At 37.9% G+C, this 24,634-nt stretch overlaps 1 protein-coding gene across 1 annotated transcript in view; it reads right to left on the reverse strand.

Annotated features, from left to right (window-relative positions):
* LOC149806910 (uncharacterized) overlaps positions 1-24,634 on the reverse strand; it is an 83,196-nt gene that overhangs the window by 50,602 nt on the left and 7,960 nt on the right. Inside the window, exons 3-4 of the mRNA XM_089932146.1 lie at positions 15,370-15,490; positions 5,478-5,579 (exon numbers count right to left, since the gene is read on the reverse strand). Of these exons, the coding sequence (XP_089788272.1) occupies positions 5,478-5,579; positions 15,370-15,490 (223 nt within the window). The remainder of the gene's footprint in view (positions 1-5,477; positions 5,580-15,369; positions 15,491-24,634) is intronic.

Here is a 24,634-nt window from a genome sequence, read left to right on the forward strand (position 1 = left end):
TGTTTATTTATCTAGACCCCCTCTTTTTCATTTTTGGATCTGCCCCTGAAAGGCTTTGCATTACTAACACATCTATTGTTTAAAAACATCCCCCAGCCCCGATGTTAATCGAACATGTTCTAGTTTCTAAATAGATGTAAATGATGAACCTGATTTGGTGTAAGTGTTGCTGGGATAGGGTTCGGATGATCCATCGTTGGTCTATTCCCACCTATGAAATGTTTACTGCAGATATATGTCCATCTGTGAAATTGTCAGTAGTAAAAGTTCCCCTTCCACAAACACGCACCTCTTGAGATTTTTTCGGTTTAAGAAATGGAATCCAAAATAAAATACACACGTAATATGTTCACGATCTGAATATATACTATCGCTGTTACAAAGTCCAAAGCAACAATGTCTTGAAGCACCGCAATATTTTTGTTTTTCAGGGACAGATGCAATTTCTTCATTGTGTTCAGCAATTTATATTGTAGTATAAAATCCGGTTTATTTGTCCTACATTCTGCAACAATGAACAGTGTCGGTCAATCTCTGCTATACTAAAATTTGTGGCACACTGTGTGCAAAAAGCAAGATGTATATCAATGTTTAATGGCAGAATGCACGGCCAATTTTTGGTATATTCCAAATTAAACTTCACTTTTTGAGCAATACATTTATTTTTCCTTGGTGTTGATGCCATTTTCAAGATCTTAGATGTGATGCCGAATGGTAATTCAAATCAGTGTTGGTGATGCAGGCTTGGAGAAAAATTCCGGTTAGACCCCAGTTTCTCTCAAAAGCATTTATAAAACTACTCTTATACATATTGATTAAAATAGGCTAAAATGCTTACGACCAGGCCAAATGTACCAATTGGCTTAAGTTCTACTAATAACGTGACCAGCAGTACCGGACCATTTCAGCAACTGCCAATATCATGACTAGCGCTTAACAGGAAATCGGTTATATTATTAAAGATTTAAAATGATTGAAAATTGGAGAATTCATAATTTTTTTGCTTGCAGGGTGAATCCATGAATCGCTGAAAAAGTCGTGAAATTCACACAAAAATCATGAGGGTTGGCAGCTATGTAACGCGTGGGTTACAAAAGGTATTATTAAAGCAAGTTAATGTTGTGTATACTTTATACACTGCAAAAATCAATGGCAATTTGTATCAGTTATGATTAAAGATGCCAAAAAAATTGAAACCCGGATGGTGAATAAACACAACTGGTAGCAAGCAATAAACTCATTGTTTGAACTTACTGGCAGGACATAAAATGCAAAGGTTATTTTATTACAAAGTAATCTAACCCTGGAAGCTGATTTTGGAGTCTTGTAAGTGAGCCAATTTTTATATATATATACAAAGTCAGACGATGTAGGAAAGACAACTTTAATTCCCTTTTACAAGTATTTACAGGAATTTTGAAAATAAATTGAAATAATGGAATAGTTCTTAAGGTGAGACAGTCTAATGCCTTGTGCACAAACATCAATAATGCAGCATCTCCCAGAAGAGTTTGGAGGAGAAAATAAAATCATTCCATGAATCCATGAAGACCAGAAGAGAAAACAATCTGCCTACAATTTGGCCATTCACATGGATAAAACTGCAGTGTACTTTGATCTGGATAGACTGACGATAAGAAGGGAATTTAAAGTGTGAGAATTTGCATGACTACTGCAGATGAAAAACCTTTCATCATTAAAGTCTACACAGCAGGAGATGTGTTGACCCCAATGATAATTTTCCATGGCATGAGGGAGCTAAAAAATATTCATGCACTGAGGGATGGATCCTCTGTGTGCAAAAGAAGGGGTGGGTTGAGTTTTATTCAAGTACACAATTTAATATTTCTTTTATTATACAATTTAAGTTTGAGTGCATTTTCTGACATAATTTTTGAACAATCTGTAAGGTGTCCTACAACCTATGACATGAAAAAAACAATGCGTCTCAGAACATACAATACATAAAAAATTAATGTAAAAATTAATTTAAGGTGTCGATCCCCAAAACTATGGTGTCATAAAATATATAGTAAATATGATAACTCCTTTAATCACATTTAAATCTAAACTGAAACTCATCTAACGTTTGTTAATAAAACAAATTACCAGATTTCGTAGAATTTCAACAATCCTTGCAAATGTGTTGCTGCAGAAACCAGTTTTAAAATATGGTCAATCTGGCACTATAACTCCTCTAAAGACCTTATGAAATGCTGGAAGCCTTGTTAAACTTCACACCAATTTTGTTTAAATCCAACAATCCTTGCGCAACAGGTACTGTGGAAACACAAGTCATCAATGACTAATCAGGGGTAATAACTCCTTGGTGGAATGCTGGAAATCAAGCTTTTTTGTATTTGGCATTGTTCCAGATGTGGAGGTGGCCGTGGTAGTATGCGTGCTGGAACGTGCAGGCAGGCGATAGTTGTCTTATCTCGCATTTAGAGGTCCTAGGTTCGATACCAAGCAGAAACCCAATATGGAGCGAATTATTGATATGCTTGTTTAGCGGTAAGGTTGGAATAGTCCTAGTACTATTAGTGGTAATTAATGTCCTTACATTCGTCAACCATAGGGATCTTAATATACATCCTCGTAATAAAATATATATATTTATAAGTATATAGTCTTTAGAGTAATTCTCCTTAGGCCAGTGCTTGGAGTAATGCTACATTACTCCCTTATATAGATATAGCCTCTTGTGAAGAAGGAGAAGAAACAGCACCTGATAAAAAGGTTGATTGTGATTGTAGACTCTCCTCAACATCATGTAAGCAAAGCTCTTCCTAGATTATGTGAAATTAATTTTTTGTATTTCTTCTATATGTTTCCCTGACCCATTCTTCAGATCCTGATTAATTTTGACTCTAAAAAAATAAGATTACCATATAAAAACTTAAACAGAAATGGAAACATTCAAATAGTTGGGTGTATAATTTATCTGTAAGCATGATTTATTTTTCTTTCATGAGATAAAGCAATCTCAGCTAGAGTAATCAGTCATGCGTACACTGCAATTGCAACAATTGTCTCATCAGCACCTTAAACAGAGGATATTTGTGGAAATAAAAGGACAGTGCTATGCAAGAAAAAAAAGCCCAAACTCTATAATAAATTGATAATGGAGAAAGCTGGCAATCAAACTTATCAACAATGTGAAGCTGCCTTTGAAATTTACTTCAAACCCAATTGGTATTGTGGGGAAGAAAAAAATCAAAAATATTTTAAACTTTTGGCTATCTCTCCACTAAGGAATGATAATGCATTCTTATTATCTCAAGGGAAGTAGATGACTGAAAATAATTCAAGTTCTATTCAGCTGAACATTGAATCTGGTTGAGGTCCAAAACTCATGGATAAAGTTATCATGTGGAAACCAAAGAATATTTAGAAAGTAAATTAGGAGCTATGCTGTATTTACAGTATATCTTGGAACACAAAAAATAAATGATTTTTTTTTCCTGTCCCAGTACTTATGGTGAAACTTTTCTTGACCTAGGTTAATATGTCCCAAGACTTAGAAACGAAATAAGATTGTGCTGAATTTGCAACTGCACTGTGTATTACAATAAAATAAACCAAATGCACTTCTGAGAATGAAATGAAAGCAATTAATCTTGTCTTGTTATCATTTAGTCCTATTGTTGTCATCATAAGCAATTTATTCAAGACAAAAATATATCCACAAACTGCATACATGCAGCAAAAGCATCCATACTGTAATGTGTATTGCTTATGTCAGAAAACGCACAACACATCATTCATTGACATGAATACTGAGAAATGAATCAAGTTTCATTGTACTCAAAGGTTTGAATATGTTATGAGACTGAAAACTGGATCCAACAAACATCGCAAATGAAAGGAAAGGAGGGACAAATATCAACCGATTGCCTGAAGGTACCTGCCATTCAAGCATGGCATGGTGTAAGATGCAAAATAACCAAGACTGTATCATATCCAGAGTAACCATATGACACTATCTCACAAATAAAAACATTATTTGAAAATACTTTCACTGAAAGTGCAACTGCCAATCTTAGCTGGCTTGGGTTACAAAAGTATTATCAAAGCAAGCTAATGCTGTGAACACTATTTACACTACCAACATCAGTGCCCATTTGTATCAATTATGATTACAAATGGCCAACAAATAGAAGCCTGGATGGTGCATAAACACAAATGGTAGCAAGCAATAAACTCATTGTTGAACTTACTGACAGGACATGAAATACAAAGATTTTGTTACAAAATAAGCCAAAACCCTAGGCTATTTTTGGATTCTTGTAAGTGTGCCAAAAATTTTTTCATATATACAAAGTCAGCCGATCCCAGGATGCCAATTTTGGTTCCACTGTAAAAGTATTTGTGGGAATCTTGAAAATAAATTGAAATAATGGAACAGTTTTTAAAGTAATACGATCTGTGCCTCATACAAGCACATCAATGACCCAGCATCTCCCAGACGAGTTTGCAGGAGAAAATAAAATCATTCCATGAATTCATGAAGGCCAGAAGAGAAGATGATTTTCCTGAAAATATGATCATTAACATCAATAAAACTGCAGTGTACTTTGATCTGGATAGACTGTCTATAAGAAGGGAATTAAAAGTGTGAGAATTTGCATGACTACTACAGATAAAAAAATCTAACTTTCATCCTTGAAATCTCTGCAGCAGTAGATGTGTTGACCTCAGTGATAATTTTCCAAGAGAAGGGTTGGGTTGATGAGGTGATCCTGCAGTGGATTAAAGAGTTTTATCAAGTGCACAATTTAAATTTCTTTTATTAGAAAATTTAAGTTTTAGTGCATTTTCTGACATATAATTTTGGAATGATTTAAAAGGTGTCCTACAACCTATGACTCATAAAAAGCAAATGTGTCTTAGAACATATAGTACAAAAAAAAAAATTTAAACATTAAATAAGGTGTGAAATTAAAGTGTCCTAAAATATATGGTAAATAAAGTAACTCCTTTAATCAAACTGTTTAAATCTAAAATGAAACTCATCTGAGGTGTGGTAATAAAATTAATTACCAGATTTAGTGGAATTTCAACAATCCTTGGAAATGTTTTGCTGCAGAAAAAAGGGTTTTAAAATATGGTCAATCTGGCGCTATAACTCCTCTAAATGACCTTATGAAATGCTGGAAGCCTTATTAAATTTCACACCAATTTTTTGTATTTGGCATTGTTCCAGATAAGCAGCATATCTGTGTATTTTATGCAGATAAATAAACATAAAACACATCAAGAAAATTTTAATGTGTTTAAATTATGCAAGACACTTCTGTTTGAGGCTTTAGTCCAAAGTTGTCAGGATACTGTACCAATTTAAGCATAGTCCATTGTGCATGATGGCACATTCCATCAATATAAACTATGCTGGCCATTGTGGTAGATGTAATTTGAGCTTCTCCACCACTATTTGACTGGCTATTAATTGTTGCATTCTAACAAATAATTTTTACCTTGAGAACCACTCTGACTTCCAAGTGTGTTCTGGGATAGTCGTTGTTGTTGCACCATCTCAGCTATCACAGCCTCTTGTGAGGAAGGAGAAGAAACAGCACCTGATAAAAAGGTTGATTGTGATTGTAGACTCTCCCCAACATCATGTAAGCAAAGCTCTTCCTAGATTATGTGAAATTAATTTTTTGTATTTCTTCTATATGTTTCCCTGACCCATTCTTCAGATCCTGATTAATTTTGACTCCAAAAATATAAGATTACCATATAAAAACTTAAACAGAAATGGAAACATTCAAATAGTTGGGTGTATAATTTATCTGTAAGCATGATCTATTTTTGTTTCATGAGATAAAACAATCTCAGCTAGAGTAATCAGTCATGGGTACATTGCAATTGCAACAATTGTCTCATCAGCACCTTAAACAGGATATTTGTGGAAATAAAAGGACAGTGCTATGCAAGAAAAAAAAGCCCAAACTCTATAATAAATTGATAATGGAGAAAGCTGGCAATCAAACTTATCAACAATGTGAAGCTGCCTTTGAAATTTACTTCAAACCCAATTGGTATTGTGGGGAAGAAAAAAAATCAAAAATATTTTAAACTTTTGGCTATCTCTCCACTAAGGAATGATAATGCATTCTTATAATCTCAAGGGAAGTAGATGATTGAAAATCAACTTATTCAAGTTCTAATCAGCTGAACATTGAATTTGGTAGAGGTCCAAAACTCATGGATAAAGTTATCATGTGGAAACCAAAGAATATTTAGAAAGTAAATTAGGAGCTATGCTGTATTTATAGTATATATTGGAACACAAAAAATAAATGATTTTTTTTCCTGTCCCAGAACTTATGGTGAAACTTTTCATGATCTAGGTTAATATGTCCCAAGACTTAGAAACAAAATAAGTTTGTGTTGAATTTGCAACTGCACTGTGTATTACAATAAAATAAACCAAATGCACTTCTGAGAATGAAATGAAAGCAATTAATCTTGTCATCATTTAGTCCTATTTTTTTTTTTTATTATAAGCAATTTATTCAAGACAAAAATATATCCACAAACTGCATATATGCAGCAAAAGCATCCATACTGTAATGTGTATTGCTTACGTCAGATAACGCACAACACATCATTCACTGACATGAATACTGAGAAATGAATCAAGTTTCATTGTACTCAAAGGTTTGAATATGTTATGAGACTGAAAACTGGATCCAACAAACATCACAAATGAGAGGAAAGGAGGGACAAATATCAACCGATTGCCTGAAGGTACCTGCCATTCAAGCATGGCATGGTGTAAGATGCAAAATAACCAAGACTGTATCATATCCAGAGTAACCATATGACACTATCTCACAAATAAAAACATTATTTGAAAATACTTTCACTGAAAGTGCAACTGCCAATCTTAGCTGGCTTGGGTTACAAAAGTATTATTAAAGCAAGCTAATGCTGTGAACACTATTTACACTACCAACATCAGTGCCCATTTGTATCAATTATGATTACAAATGGCCAACAAATAGAAGCCTGGATGGTGAATAAACACAAATGGTAGCAAGCAATAAACTCATTGTTGAACTTACTGACAGGACATGAAATACAAAGATTTTATTACAAAATAAGCCAAAACCCTAGACTATTTTTGGATTCTTGTAAGTGTGCCAATTTTTTTTCATATATACAAAGTCAGCCGATCCCAGGATGCCAATTTTGGTTCCACTGTACCAGTATTTGTGGGAATCTTGAAAATAAATTGAAATAATGGAACAGTTTTTAAAGTAATACGATCTGTGCCTCATACAAGCACATCAATGACTCAGCATCTCCCAGACGAGTTTGCAGGAGAAAATAAAATCATTCCATGAATTCATGAAGGCCAGAAGAGAAGATGATTTTCCTGAAAATATGATCATTAACATCGATAAAACTGCAGTGTACTTTGATCTGGATAGACTGTCTATAAGAAGGGAATTAAAAGTGTGAGAATTTGCATGACTGCTGCAGATAAAAAAAAATCTAACTTTCATCCTTGAAGTCTCTGCAACAATAGATGTGTTGACCTCAATGATAATCTTCCATGGTGTGAAGGAACTAAAACATATTCATGCACCGAAGGATGGATCCTCCATGTGCAAGAGAAGGGTTGGGTTGATGAGGTGATCCTGCAGTGGATTAAAGAGTTTTATCGAGTGCACAATTTAAATTTCCTTTATTAGAAAATTTAAGTTTTAGTGCATTTTCTGACATATAATTTTGGAATGATTTAAAAGGTGTCCTACAACCTATGACTCATAGAAAGCAAATGTGTCTTAGAACATATAGTACAAAAAAAATAATTTAAACATTAAATAAGGTGTGAAATTAAAGTGTCCTAAAATATATGGTAAATAAAGTAACTCCTTTAATCAAACTGTTTAAATCTAAAATGAAACTCATCTGAGGTGTGGTAATAAAATTAATTACACTGGTCAACAGTGAAATCATTACTGACTTGAAAAGGCCCTAATCTGTAGTATTTTGGTGTGCCGAACACGAATATAACCGTGAAAAATTTGTATTGGCTCTCGTTTTGAAGATATTCATATACCTCATTTTCTATGTTTCACTGTGTAAATTTCTCCAGTAGGACTGCAGCAACATCCGGAATAATGATGTAACATTGCATAATACCATCATGCTCACATCATCCACAGTTGATTGCATCATTTTCTGATGCAATGCAATACTAATGCCATGCGGCTGCTGAAGTAAGTTGACGTCAGCAGTGTACTATACATGTGTAGGCCTATTATACTAATGCCAGGCGGCTGCTGAAGCTGACGTAAGCAGTGTACTATATAAAGCCCAATCAGATAGGTTCAGCATTTAAAATATTTTAGACGTTGTGCGAGACAGTTCAAGCTACTGTTACATAAAACTTATTATTTTATCCATTTACGTACAATAAAGAACAGTAATGCCTCGAAAGTGTGTTAATACCGCGGACAATTTTTGCTATATTTGTGGGGAAGTGACATTTGCCAACCAGAAGAAAAGTATCAATTCTCAAGTGAAGAAGGCATATCATCTTTACTTCGGATGCAAGGTTGGTGACCAAGACAAGCCTTGGGCTCCGCATATATGCTGTGCTACATGTACAACACAGCTTTCACAGTGGTTGAATTGCAAAAGGTCATCAATGCCGTTTGCAGTCCCAATGGTGTGGAGAGAGCCAAGCAACCACCTAAATGACTGTTACTTCTGCTTGGTTCCTCCTCTTTCCGGCGGAATAACGAAGCGAAAGAAGTCGAGAATAGTCTACCCAAACATTCCGTCTGCATTGAGACCAGTTCCACATGGTGAGGGACTTCCTATTCCAGAACCTCCAGCAGAATATTCTCTTGATTCATCTGACGAAGACAAAGGTGAGTCGACCTGTTCTTCTCCTGGTCCATCAGCATGCAGTGATCCAGATTTTCACTGTGGTGCATCATCAACCCCACACAGAATAACACAGGAAGAACTAAATGACCTGATTCGTGATTTGGACTTATCAAAGAACAAGGCAGAATTGCTAGGATCAAGACTCCAACAATGGAATCTTCTAGAAGAAGATGTCACAATTACTGCATATCGAAAGCGCCACCAGCAATTGGAGCCTTTCTTCAGAAAGGAAAGTAATCTGATATTCTGTTCCGATATTGAGGGCCTCATGAATGCTTTAAAAATCACTCATGACCCACAAGAATGGAGACTATTTGTGGACTCTTCGAAACTGAGTCTCAAGGCTGTGCTTTTGCACAATGGAAACATTCTTCCATCTATTCCAGTAGCGTATGCTGTCCACATGAAAGAGACATACGATAACTTAAGGCAGCTACTGAATTCCATTGAGTATAACAAGTACAGCTGGCACCTCTGTGGTGATTTGAAGGTAGTTGCCCTTTTAATGGGACTGCAGCAAGGATATACAAAATACATGTGTTTCTTATGCGAGTGGGATAGCCGAGCAAGGGAAATGCACTACATGAGGAAGGAATGGACTCACAGGCATAATGTAGCCATTGGAGAGAAGAATATCCAACACCCAGCTCTGGTTGAGGCTCAGAAAATCTTGCTACCACCCCTTCACATCAAACTAGGTTTGATGAAGAACTTCGTGAAAGCCATTGACCGGACTTTGCCAGCATTCCGATACCTGCATGAAAAATTCCCTCGACTCAGCGAAGCAAAGATTAAAGAGGAAGTTTTTGTGGGTCCTCAGATTCGAGAGCTTTTCAAAGATGACCGGTTCAACAACTTGCTGGAAGGTGACGCGAAACAAGCATGGAATGCTTTTCGCCTAATTTCTACAAACTTCCTCGGAAATGTTAGGGCAGAAAACTATAAGGAACTAGTAGAAGACATGTTGATGAAGTATAAGAAACTTGGCTGCAATATGTCTCTAAAGATTCACTTCCTTCATTCCCATTTGGATTTCTTTCCTAGCAACTGTGGTATTGTTAGTGATGAACACGGCGAACGTTTTCATCAAGATATCGCAACAATGGAACAAAGATACCAGGGAAAATGGTCCACTACAATGCTGGCTGACTACTGCTGGACACTCCTCAGAGATGCTCCCGAACAGCTGTACAAGAGACAGGCGAAGAAATCTAAGATGTAGTCAATGACTTGATTTTTTTATAGGTAGGCTATTACAGTTGACCTTTTACTATTGGAATGCATTTCGTTATGTAAACATTAATTTCTTGCAGATTACAAAAAAACTAGAGCCAATTTTGCAATTTGACTGTCATATTCGTGTTCAGCACATAAAAATTGATAAGAATTGACTAATTTTATTTCAGTAACATGACTTTTGTAAAAATTTGTTGTCCAGTGTTACCAGATTTAGTGGAATTTCAACAATCCTTGGAAATGTTTTGCTGCAGAAACCAGAGTTTTAAAATATGGTCAATCTGGCGCTATAACTCCTCTAAATGACCTTATGAAATGCTGGAAGCCTTATTAAACTTCACACCAATTTCGTTTAAATCCAACAATCCTTGTGCAACAGGTTCTGTGGAAACACAAGTTATCAATGACTAATCAGCGGTAATAACTCCTTGGTGGAATGCTGGAAATTAAGCTTTTTTGTATTTGGCATTGTTCCAGATAAGCAGCATATCTGTGTATTTTATGCAGATAAATAAACATAAAACACATCAAGAAAATTTTAATGTGTTTAAATTATGCAAGACACTTTTGTTTGAGGCTTTAGTCCAAAGTTGTCAGGATACCGCACCAATTTAAGCATAGTCCACTGTGCATGATGGCACATTCAATCAATATAAACTATACAGTTCAAGTTCCAGATGTTTTATGCACATTTGAAATGACCATAATTAATCACTTTGAGAACATTCACTCAAATAAAGCCATATAATTGAAAGCAACCTGTATTAGTCTTCATCACAAAGCCATTTATTGCATTAAAATAGGTATGATTACCATTTTCATGGTCAGTCTGGTAGAATAAAATTGTATCTTGTTAATTTTGTGGTGTTCACAAAATACTCTAATGAATTTTAGAAAAACACAATTAGTTTCAGACTAGGGAGCGAATTAGCAAATTTATTAGATTTTTATTTAGAGCTTTAATCTCGTTTATGGTGTAAGCCAAATTTTCTTTAAATCTAACAATCCTTGCAAAGCTGTACTGAGGATTTACAAAAAGATAACATGAGTACCTTGAACAACACATCATACACCAGCCCCATAGTTAACAGTTCTGTAATGTAAATAACTGAAATTTCTGTGTAGAAATAATTTTTCTTCTTTTAGTCATGGTCTTCGTGACCTTTGGCCTTTAGACCCCAAAACTGTTTTAAACACAGAATTCTGTGGAGGTTTTCCTTACTCCAAGTACAAGCCATCCAAAAAATTTAGCCAAATAAAATGTATTCCTCAAGAGCCTGGGACAATGAAAACTTAAATGATGGGCACCCATTATTTCCAACATGAATGCCAGATTGGGCAGCTGAAAAATGTTATGAAACAATGATCATGTCCAAAATTATATTGTTATTTTGTACATAGCTGAGTATATGTTGGGTGATTACTGATGGTGAGTGGCAACTGACTAACCCACATTTGTCTGTTAATCATTATTTGATTTAAAGTAATCACAATCCATACTGTCAGCCCTTTAAGGAAAAACCTTAAAGAAACAAGATTTGTGAATGCTTGTAGTAATTTCTTTTATTTCTGCCTGACACACTGAATGCCCATGCTTTTGTTTTAGTCTCTTGAAAAACTGGGCACTCGCTGTAGAGCATGTGACAGTTGCTTTGGTTGGCCAACTTTAGCTGAAGGAATATGGCATTTAAATAATCAAACCAGACATAATTTTTACTGCATGCTATCTTGACTTGTAGGGTGACTTGTAGGGTAACTGCTAATCAAAGAGCCCATGTGAAATGGTAACAGTTCCCTTGAGAGTTCAGACACAGGATTAACAGTGTTGGATTAATAATAGAGTAAACCAAAATGATGTAAAATCAGATAACCCTAAAACATGGATAATTTTCATGTCAGTGGTTGCCAATAGACAACATAATATCCTCCAACTAATGGATTGCTTATAAAAATGGGCAGAATCTCTTCTACATGAAGACATATACACTAGAAATCAAACTTATTCAGGGTCTATCTCTAAATGCCAAATTTAACAACAATTCATTGTAAACATATGCTACAAAACCTGAGTTAGAAAAACAAGCAATTAGGAGTCATGATGGAAATTTAACATTTTTAAGTGTCATCTGAATACTGCTGCATATAAAATTTAGCATGAATAAAATTGTTTATGGAAATAGAAAGATGACTGAACACAGGAATGGTTGGATGGATGAAAAGACATCTGGATATACTGTTGGGTTTTAAGATACTGCAGAAAATTAACATTGTCCTCACTCATTTTTTATAGGTTTTCACATGGAGCTGCAGTGTATCAGTTGTTGTATGCCAGACCCAGAAGGTTGCAGATTCAAATCTTGCCCTGGCCAGGCCAGATTGACTGCTGTGGTGTGTGTCTGGGCAAGGAAATTAAATTGTCAATGGTATAATACAACATGTGTTGATGTGTCATTAAACACTAACCAATCAATCAAATAGTTGTTCACCTATTCAACTATTTCCACCATCTGCACCCAGATAGAAATGCTGAATGAACAAAATGCAAAGCAATCAACCCCAAGGAAATTCCAATTTTAAATGTCATTCTTTCTGATGTCTCAAATCTCTCAACAGTGGTGATGTAAATGACAGGTAGATGATATCTGAAGCTGCTATGACAAGAGGTGGAGAAACAAAGTCAGCAAAGCAATAACATGAACAAGCAATGCTATAACTTTCCAATGCTAAATGGACAGGCATACAGGATTGCTCGACTTTTAACATGTTAGGTAGGTCAGAGTGTTATGAACTAAAACTGACAAGCTAAAAATCTTGTGCAAAACAAATGTCCGTGCCCATTATGCTGTGTATAACCAATTACCTTCTTTTAATGATGAGCAACCTTACAAAAAATGGCAAAAATGAGGATATCTGTTTTTCAGTAGATATATGGGAAGCCACTCTTGACAATATAAAAACTTTCCACTTGTGAAATATTTTCATATACAAGTATCTAATAAAAAGTGCAGATTCTCTCTCTCTCTCTCTCTCTCTCTCTCTATATATAAAGGAAAAACCATCAATTTGCAAGGATTTTCTCTATTCTGTGCCCATGTGATTACCAGCTGCATTATTACATTGATATAAAAAAAAAAAGAGTTCCTAAAATTGAAAATAATTTTGGGACAGCGACATTTTACATATTTAAGTTGTGCATATCATACTTCAAATTGTGTATTTTGTCAAAATAATCACTATTCATACAAACATGAAGGCATTATTTATCTTTGTAAACATATTTAATGTACAGATTGATACTGTTGGGGTAGTGTATTATAGAAACATGAGAGTTGTTGTATCTGATAGACTTCTGAGTGTAACATCTTTAAACAAAACATTTTAATGACTGTGAGTTTACTTCTAAAGATTTTTGTTCTTTATTTGTTTTTTCTACATTCAAATGTGAGTGTTTGTGTGGCCTTGGCATTTCTAGTTTGGTAGCAGATGCTGCATCAAATTTTCAATTGTCACTTAATTTTAGCTTGCAATGAACACTGCACAATGTTGGATTTACCCATCATTTTCAAACATGATTGTGATGCGAGCTAAAACCGCTACTTCAAAAATTTGTATTACTATATTTAATCACAATGTTTTTCTTAAGTATACTGTTTGTTGTACATTGTTATAGGTATGCAAAAGTGTGTGTGACACATAGCAACAGGTCATGTAAGTTCAGTCACTGACAGTTTTCATGATTCATGTAAAAATTACTTTAAGTCTAGTTTTTCTTTTGGAGTTTTTAGGCATTTTTTTGATGGCACCTCATTTACTGCATAAATGTACAGTAGAGGGTCTACAGTTGACACATTTGAGATCTGTACATTCTGATGTGGAGAGAGAGAGAGAGAGAGGAACTGAGGGAGAGAGAGAAGTAAAAGAAAAATTAAATAGGCCTAAATATGGAAATAACAATCTAAATGACATACATTAGGGCAGATATATATCTTAAATGTGAAAAAGTAGTCCCAAAAGTGTTATTACCACTGGTGACAAAACTGGTATCACCACTCTGATGATATAATTTTTCTCCAATCTTTGGCATTTCAATTTACATAACATATATCCATTGTTATGTATTTAGGCTCGAATAAACAGTAACACAGAAACAGTGAAAAAAACAAGCTCTTTAAAATTTAAGAAATAATTTATTTTCCTGGAAAAATTGTGTAAAAATGAAAAAAGGAGAAGAACTTACGGTTTCAAGAATCAAATCCAAAAATAATCTAAGAATAATCCACAAATTATTTGCAAAAGTCCTAGTAACAAATGTTCTAATAATTTCAAGTTCAAATCCTGATGGAAAATCCAAGATGAATGACGATGACATATGCTGTGGTCAGTACTGTGCTTATCTACAGTTCCTTGTAGAAATACAAATAATGGAACTCTGGTGTTGGAAATCCAAATTAAATTCGTAAGCAATGTCTTTCCCAAATTTCTGTGTGAGCACTCCTCAAAATATTTCCAGAGAAAAAGGAATTAATCCTTTTGAAATCCAACTGATCTGAAGAAAAGAATAGCTCAAAATCTGACCACAACAAACTAACTTGACATCAGTGTAAAAAGCCCCAAACTGAGAGATCTCTCTCTAAAACAAAGATTATATTGTATTATAAGACGTAGTTTCGAAATTCCCCCAAGTTGCAAAATCAGAAGGGGGGGGTGTCACGTGATCATGTTTATATCACGTACACAGCACATAATATGGCATTGATTAGACCAATAATTTTCTCTAAGAAATAAAAAATAAAAAAAGTTGTTTACATCTTAAACCCAAAGCCCCATCATGACCTTGACAACATCCAATCATTTTAAAATAAAAACAGAACTTTGTTTACTAATTTTGAATCAAGGTCAGCATCCAGGCCAACACCTGGTGTTTATGAAAAGAATGATTCAGGTCAACCAATTTTCTGGAAAAATATCATCTCCAATGAATAAATTTACATTATAATAGCATATAATAGAATAAAAAATTTAAAACTGACAAACAATTAAATTAAAATAAATATGAATTAAATCAGATATATGTAACATCCATTTATTCTGAACTCAGGCAATCCTAAAACAAAAACATGTTTAGAAATACCTGTATAAAGATCATTGGAGAGCTAGTTTTATGCTTTGGATCATCTGTAAGTAGACTGACTGAGATTACTCAGTTATATTTGCATATACCTGCAGACTGTCCACTAATATTTTGTGACTGTTGTCCTCTAGGCAAGCAGGCTGCTGATTGCTGAACTGTAAGCATGGCATTTGTCGACTGTAGGGTAGCACAATTGTGAGTGTCTCTATCCTATAATAAAAAAGGCCCTGGTTTCAAGACAAAATTGTACAGGTATATTAGTTTTAAAAAATTAATTTTATGTCATGAACCTTTATGTACTTCCACACACAAACACATCTATACTCGTAAGTGCACATACATTAAATATATTAAAAAAACAAGTGTTTTACTGAGTTTGCCAGGTAAGAAGATCAAATTAAAAAAAAAACTAATCATTTCTAGAAATTTAACCTGGACTTCATCCTTTTTTTTTATATTATACCTTTCAATAAACTTACATAGTATATACTTACAAGGCATGAACAGATGAAGAGACAAATGTAGATATGCAACTGAATCTTAAGTCCCTTGCTAACGCTTATGCTGTCCTCATCAACCAAGACAGTTAAAGTTTACACAGGGATCAAAACTGGTGAGTGCAGGGATACATGACTTACAAATGCAGTATTTTTGAGTTAGTTCTATTTATAACTGGGTTTCAAGGGTTGTCATTGCCGGGGGCGGTTGTGGGAGATAAGCACCCACTTCCCTTGGAAATCTCCCAATGGCTTGCGTCTGATAGAGCCTCTGACAACCAAATCCAGCTCCAGGCCTTCATGAGTGGCGGAACCTGTTTAAACTGACTGGAGAAGGGATGACAGGCAAGCTTCTGGCACCTCAAAACCAGATGCTTCAGGCAGATGGGGCTCATTAACCTTGGTTGGTCGCCCATCTAGGAGAAGGTAAACTCCGATTTCAAACCTTCGCTGCCTTGCGACTATACCCTCTCAGGGGAAAGGCTAAGGGAGTAAACCCCAACAGAAAATCCGGAGTCGGAGTCCCTAAGGCGACTTGGCATTGATTTCAGTGTCATCTCGGCAACTCCTGCGACGCAGCTGGTGCCATGACGTATCGGCTTGTCCTTTCCCTTGGATCCATCAGCTGCGTGGAGAGGGGGGATCAGCTGCATGGGCAACAGTTGATTCTCCATATCACCCTGCCCAGGCTTGCACCCTGGAGAGGACACTCCAGCTTCACTCCATAGCGTCGACACAACACGGGAAGCAGCAGTTTACCGGTTATAAGTCACCGCTCGATTGGCGTAGAGCCAGACGCCAGGGGTTGCTTCTGACAGTGGGAGAGACCAACATGTTTTACTGGACAGCTTCTGCCCGCCTCAAACTGCGCAGCCCCCAGCCAAAAAGGTGCTGTCCCGCCACAGTTCGCCTGCCTTGCTGGGTGCGTAAGGCTTAAGGTACGCGAGTACCTGACAAGCGGACTGCAACTACTGCACCAAGAAATAACAAAATAAAAATAAAAAAGAAGACTTCAATCCTCAAGCTAGGTACCTGGAATGTCCGCACCATGCTGACTGGGCTTTTCAGATGATCTCCAGACAATCAGTGATGTTCGTAAGACTTCAGTCATCAACGATGAACTTGCAAGGCTCCAGGTCGACATCGCCTCACTACAGGAGACACAACTACCAGATTCTGGGTCCCTCAGAGAAAAGAACTACACATTCTTCTGGCAAGGAAAGAGTGCAGATGAAGCCAAAGAGTTTGGTGTTGGATTCGCTGTCAGAACACTCTGCTGGGAATGACAGAACCCTGCCAACAAGGAAATGAAAGACTGCTATCCCTCCGCCTCCACACCACAAACAGGCCTGTCAACCTGATCAGTGTTTACGCTCCCACACTAAGATTCGCCACAGATACCAAGGATGAGTTTTATGATGAGTTAAACTCGCTCATTGACAAAATTCCCAAGGAAGAGAACTTGATTTTGCTGGGCGACTTCAATGCTAGGGTGGGTGCCGATCATGACTCTTGGCCCTCCTGTCTTGGCAAGTTTGGCGTTGGGAAGATGAATGAGAATGGGCAGCGCCTTCTAGAGATGTGCTCGTACCACGAATTCAGCATCACCAATTCATTCTTTCAGACAATGCCACAGCACCAAGTGTCTTGGAGGCATCCCCGGTCTAAACACTGGCACCAGCTGGACTTGATCATTACACGACGGTCAGCTATGAAGGGTGTGCTTCTTACCCGTACCTTCCACAGTGCTGACTGCGACACCGACCACTTGTTGGTGTGCTGCAAAATGAAGCTTCAGCCAAAGAAGATCCACCACTCTAGGCAAGAGGGTCAACCACGCATTGATGTGAGCAAGACATCATATCCAGACAAGGCTGAGGAATTCACATATGCTCTTTCCAAGACGTCTGACTCAGAACCCCCCAACGGCAATGCCAAAGAAAGATGGGATTACATCAGAGAGACTGTATACATCACAGCCATATGGATCTTTGGTAAGAAGAAATCAAAGAACAATGACTGGTTTGAGGCTAACTCTGCCACACTCATGCCAGCCATAGAAGAGCGTCGCAGTGCTCACCTGCAATACAAGCGATCCCCCTGTCAGAAGACACTACAGGCATACCAGAAGCAAAGTGCAGAGATTAGCACGGCAGTGTGCCAGTGAATACTGGCTTCAGCTCTGTCAGAGTATCCAGTCAGCAGCAGATATTGGAAACATCAGAGGCATGTACGATGGCATAAAGAAAGCAATGGGTCCCACGAAGAAACTGACAGCACCACTGAAGTCTGCCACAGGCGATACCATCCACAACAAGGGCAAGCAGATGGAGCATTGGGTGGAATACTACTCCAAACTGTACTCCAAAGAGAACCACGTGAACAATGATGCCCTCAACGCCATTGGAAACCTCCCTCTCATGGCCGAACTGGACGAGAAACCTACTGTAGAGGAACTAAAGAAGGCCTTAGAGAAACTGTCCCTAGGTAAAGCCCCAGGGAAGGATGGCATCACAGCAGAACTCATCAAGTGTGGATGTAGCATGCTTCTCACACACCTGCACGACCTCCTCTGCCAGTGCTGGGACGAGGGGGCAGTGCCTCAGGACATGAGAGATGTTAACATCATAACCCTGTACAAGAACAAGGGCAACAGAAGCGACAGCAACAACTACAGGGGCATATCACTTCTCAGCATCGTGGGTAAAGTTTTCGCACGCGTCATCCTGAACAGACTGCAGATGCTTGCTGACAGAGTTTACCCAGAGTCGCAGTGCGGGTTCCGCGCAGAGAGATCCACAATCGACATGATCTTCTCTGTCAGGCAACTGCAGGAAAAATGCAGAGAACAACACAGACCCCTCTTCCTGGCCTTTATAGACCTCACCAAGGCATTCGATCTGGTCAGCAGAGACGGACTCTTCACAATCCTGGCAAACATTGGTTGCCCTCCGAAGCTGCTAAGCATGATCCAGTCCTTCCACGACGACATGAAAGGCAAAGTGCAGTACGATGGCTCAACATCCGACCCCTCTGACATCCGCAGTGGAGTTAAACAGGGCTGTTTCCTTGCCCCCACGCTCTTCGGCATCTTCTTCGCAGTCCTGCTCAAGCACGCCTTTGGGACATCCACAGAAGGGATTTACCTGCACACATGATCAGACGGCAGACTGTTCAACCTGGCACGACTGAAGGCAAAGAGCAAAGTGCGTGAAGTAACCATCAGGGACTTGCTCTTCGCAGACGATGCTGCTCTAGCCACCCACACAGAAGCTGAGCTTCAGCGCCTGATGGCCCGCTTTGCTAAAGCATGTGATGAGTTCGGGTTAATCATAAGCCTAAAGAAAACAAACGTGATGGTTCAGGACGCAGACCCCCCAAGCATCATAATCAGCAACTACGAACTTGAGGTGGTGAGTCAGTTCATGTATTTTGGCTCTACCATCACCAACAACCTCTCGCTCGATGCTGAGCTCAACAAGCGGATCAGAAAGGCATCAACAACTCTCTCCAGGTTGTCGCAGAGAACGTGGAACAACAGCATGCTGACAATGAACACTAAGATCACCGTGTACCGTGCATGCGTGCTAAGCACTCTCATGTATGCCAGTGAAACCTGGACTGTGTATGCCTCACAAGAGAAAAGACTGAGCGCCTTTCACATGCGATGCCTCCGACGCATACTCGGGATCACCTGGAGCGATCAAGTAACAAACAACGGGGTGCCTGAATGTGCCAAGATTCCCAGCATGATCACATTCCTCTGCCAATGCCGCATCAGATGGCTGGGCCATGTACGTCAGATGGTTGACGGACGGATCCCCATAGACATTCTTTATTCGGAACTCGCCTCTGGCAAAAGGTTGATCGGACGGCCACATCTCCGCTTCAAGGATGTCTGTAAGCATGACATGAAAGCCCTTGATATTGATGTCAACACCTGGGAAGAGCTTGCTCTAGACAGATCAGGCTGGCGACATGCTCTGATCACTGGTCTGAAAGCCGGAGAGGACAAGCAACGCTTGCTAGCTGATGAAAGATGATCGCAGAGGAAGAAGAAGCAGCTTCATCCAACACCTGACACAACCTTCAAGTGCAGCAAGTGCAGCAGGGACTGCCACTCCCGCATTGGACTACTTAGCCACAGCAGACGCTGCACAACCACCAACCGGGACATCTCTCATGGGCGCAGTTCCATTGTCTCTCGAGACTAACGGATGCCAACAACAATTTATAACTAAGCAAGTTCTTACATATAAGATCATAGGAAGAATCAACTATAATTTAAGAAGTAGGGTTTTCAAATCAAGAAGCATACACAAAAGTGTGGAAGTCCAATCCCCTGCTTTGCTTGACAGGATATGGAAATAATGAACATTGAAGCATACAAACTTCATTGTAATAATTCAAATATAAATCCATGGCAAACTTTTATCTTGGCTTTCAAATTTCTAGTTAGTTCCTATTCCAACAAGACAAAGTCACTGAGCTACAAAGGGGCCAACAAAAACAAAATGTAAAAAGATGGCTCTCAAACAGGCATCCACTGCAATATGAAGCTGTAAAATTGATTGACAAAGCCCATAACACATATGATCATGCACTGTATAAACTGGTGTGAAGAAATGAATTCCCCAAAATGCACATCTACATATCTTAGACACTAGTGTTCACCAAACTGAATCTGGATATTCTCAATGGGTCCTAAGGTATGCTTGGTTCAAGCAACCTCCATTAGTGAAGGTCTGAAATTGACTGACACAGTTCATAACTGTCAAAGAGACAAATTCCTTAACTAAAAAGGCACATCTACATCTATTAAACAATATTTACAGTGCAATAGGATATTTTATGTTATAGTAAATTAATACAAAACTGAAGGTATTATATTCATCAACAAGGTCTATAACTCTGTAAAAAATTAAGTAACTGACAAAATCTATAATAAAGACAACTATGTATGTCTATACACACAAAACCAGAAACTTTCCCGGAGTGGACATAGGAAGTGACCATGATCTGGTGATGATGACCTTCAGGCTACATCTAAAGAAGGTCAAGAAAGAGAGCCACACAAGAATAAAATTTGATCTTGAGAAACTGAAGGATCCTGAAATAGCAAAAACCTTCCAGGCAATGATTGGTGGGAAATTTGCACCGCTCACTATCCTCAATGCTGACAATACTGACATGGACATGTTTATCACCACCTTCAATACAGCAACAACCGAAACAGCCAGCAATATCCTCGGTAGACATCACCCAGTCAAGAAACCCTGGGTCACAGCTGAGGTTCTGAACCTGTGTGACAAGAGAAGGGAACTGAAGAAGAAAAAGAACGATATAAAAGGGGCAGAGCAGTACAAGGCAGTCAACCAGGATGTCAAGAAAAGCTTGAAAAAAAGCAAAAGAGAACTGGATAGAAGAAATGTCCAAAGACACTGAGGGAAACTTGAAAAGGAACAACAGCAGGAAAGCATACCAACTGATCCATGTTCTAACATGCACAAAACAATGGCAAGTTACCTCCTTACAGGACAAAGCTGGAAACTGCCTCACAGAAGAAAAAGATATTCTGAAAAGATGGACAGAGTACTGCGCAGAACTTTACAACAACTGAGCCACAATAGATCCAGAGGTCCTGAACATCCCTCCAGCAACTAACAATGACAACCACCCTATCATATGCAAAGAAGTAGAAGACACAGTGAGATCACTGAAAAAGTTTAAGTCAGCAGGACTGGACAACATCCCAGCAGAACTAATCCAAGCTGAGGGAGAAGCAATGATTAGCACCCTCACAAACATCTGCAACAAGATCTGGCAAACAGGAGTATGGCCAGCGCCATGGACCAAATCACTGATCATCATCCTCCACAAGAAAGGCAACTTACTATCAGTCTTATAAGCCATCCAAACAAAGTCACGTTAAGGATACTGCTGAACAGACTAAAACCACAGGCTAAAAAGATCATTGTTGAGGAGCAGGTGGGGTTCAGAGCAGGGCGCAGCACAACAGAGCAGATCTTCAACCTCAGGATATTGTGTGAGAAGTACCTCCAACACCAGCAAGATCTGTAGCATGTCTTCATGGATTTCAAGAAGGCATTTGACAGGGTAGGGCATGCAGCCTTGTAGGCGACCATGAGACTTTACAACATCAATGCCAACCTCATCACAGTAATACAGCACCTCTATGACAAGGCCACCAGTGCAGTATACTTCAATGGCAGCATATGGGACTGATTCAGAAGACGGTCAGAGTCCGACAAGGCTGTCTGCTCTCTCCCACATTGTTCAACATCTTTCTGGAGAGAATCATGGCAGACGCACTTGATAAGCATACAGGGACAGTCAGCATCAGAGGCAGAACAATCACCAACTTACGTTTTGCCGATGACATTGATGGGCTAGCAGGAAATCAACAAGAATTAGCTAGCTTAGTAGAGAGCCTTGACAAAACCTCTGCAGCCTATGGCATGGAAATTAGTGGAGAGAAGACCAAAATGGTGACCAATAACATCAAGGGCATCAGCACTGACATCAGGGTCCAAGGTACAAAGCTAGAAACAATCCACAGCTTCAAGTATTTGGGGGCAACTGTAACAGATGAAGGATTGAAGCCTGAAATACTCTCCAGGATTGCAAAGACAACAGCAGCACTGACAAAACTGAAGCCCATCTGGAAGGACATGAACATCTCACTCAGTTCAAAAGTCAGACTGATACTCACTGGTGATTTCTATATTTCTCTATGCATGTGAATCATGGACCATAACAGCAGACTTGGACAAAAGGATACAGGCTACAGAGATGAGATGTTTCCAAAAGATCCTCGGTGTCACATACAAAGACCATATCACCAGTGAAGTAATAGGCAAAGGATAAGACAAGTCATTGGGCCTCACGATGACCTCCTGACCATAGTAAAAAAATGGAAACTGCAGTGGTTTGGGCATGTCTCACGATCATCAGGACTTGCCACGACAATCCTACAAGGCACTGTCCAAGGAAGAAGAAAGAGAGCCAGGCAGAGAAAGAGGTGGGAAGATAACATTTGAGAGTGGACAGGTTTGAAACTGAGCAACTAACTGAGAAGATGGAAAACTGAGAGGAATGGAGGAAGGTGGTTGTAGATCTTGTGTGGTGCCCCAACGGTCTTCTAGACTACGGAATTGATGATGATGATGATACACACAAAATTATATGAGGATGTGTTAAAGATATTAAATTGTACATTGTTCCTGAGCAATGTTGGTTACAAAAAAAAAACCAAACTGTTAAGATCCAAATTAATGAAAAACAATGGAGGTTGGTTTAACTACATCAAAACTAGAGCAAGTAAAATGAAACCTTAAACAAGGTTATACTCATCTACAAGCTAATATATATGTGTATATGAACTGTTTAATGTATTTAAATTATACAAATAATTAATTTCAAGCATTTAGTCCAAAGATATTAGTGTACCAATCCTGCCATAAGCATAGATCATGTTTTATGATGTCACATTTGATTGATATGTCATGCTGTCAGTAAAAGCTCCAGATGTTTGGTGTGTGTTTGAAATGCAGCACTTGATTACAGTGAGAAAACTCATTCTGAGAGATTCATATAATCAAATGCTCCCTGACACAGTCTTGGTAATTTAGCCTCTTGATGAATTCATAACGGTATGATTAATGTTATTAAGACTCAGTTGGGTATCTAAGTTTGTGTTCTTCTTTGTTCACAAAATACCTCATCTAATTTGTAAAAATATAATTAGTTCAACACCAGATGAACCCTATAAAGCAATACACCAACTAAAGGCAATGAATTATGTCAAAAGGTAGCTGTGCTATGCTGTTTACAATAAGTATGAATGGATATACAGCTGAAAAGGCAAATACTATATGGCTCCCACAACCTGTTACTGGCCTGAATTACTGCCTACTTTAAATTTTAAATAGGAATCAGCATTGCTCTATAAGCCCTTCCACACATGTAATACATGCTATCCCTAGTAATTTAAAATAAACTCTACAAATCAAAGAAAGTTTTGTACTATTTTGTAAGCTAACAATACAACTTAACAAAACACTAAGCACATCAAATATTTAGGAGAATGAAGAAGGAATACATCTTTAAAATAAACTGCTGCTCACAAGTTTTTTTTAAAAAAATGAGCTAGAAAAGCAGCAACAGATCTACAAAACTAAAACACTGGGTGGTCATTAAATTGATTACTTTATACATGTAATTTCCATCAGTGTCTGACAGCAAAGTAATATGTTATAAGTATTCATTTACATTTACAGAATTAATGCAATTTAGATCACTAAATATAAGAGAATACTGAACAATACATTGCATCTGCCATTTCCTGAAGGAGACAAGGTATTAATTTTTTTGTAAAGTAATTTTGCCAAAAATTTCATATATTTAAACTTTTCTTGTCACTCGATGGACCAAAATACCATAAACTGCTTATATAATGAGACCCAAGGGTCTCCTAAATCATGTTTTATCAAAGTTCGTTATGACCGAAGTAAATCTATCAAAGTACCTATCATACTAACATATCCATCAAAAGTGAATAGTGAAAAGAACTGGATGGTTGGTTGGTTATTTCTTTTACATGGCAGTTATAAAATAAATATTGGTTTTATTATATTGAGGAAATGGGGGCTAAATGATTTTCTCCAAGGACACACCATGGCAAACAACGCAAGCTGGCCTAGGCTGGTATTAAACCTGTAACCCTCAAGTCCAACACTATACCAAGTGAGTTACTGCTGTTTGTGAAAAGTGGAAAGGAAGAAGTATAATTTTAAACAAGAATTCTTACTAAAAAATGATCTAAAGTCAAATGTAA

Source organism: Sinohyriopsis cumingii, chromosome 1 (assembly GCF_028554795.1).
Source record: "Sinohyriopsis cumingii isolate HCF-2022 chromosome 1, ASM2855479v2, whole genome shotgun sequence".
NCBI classification, from domain to species: Eukaryota; Metazoa; Mollusca; class Bivalvia; order Unionida; family Unionidae; genus Sinohyriopsis; species Sinohyriopsis cumingii.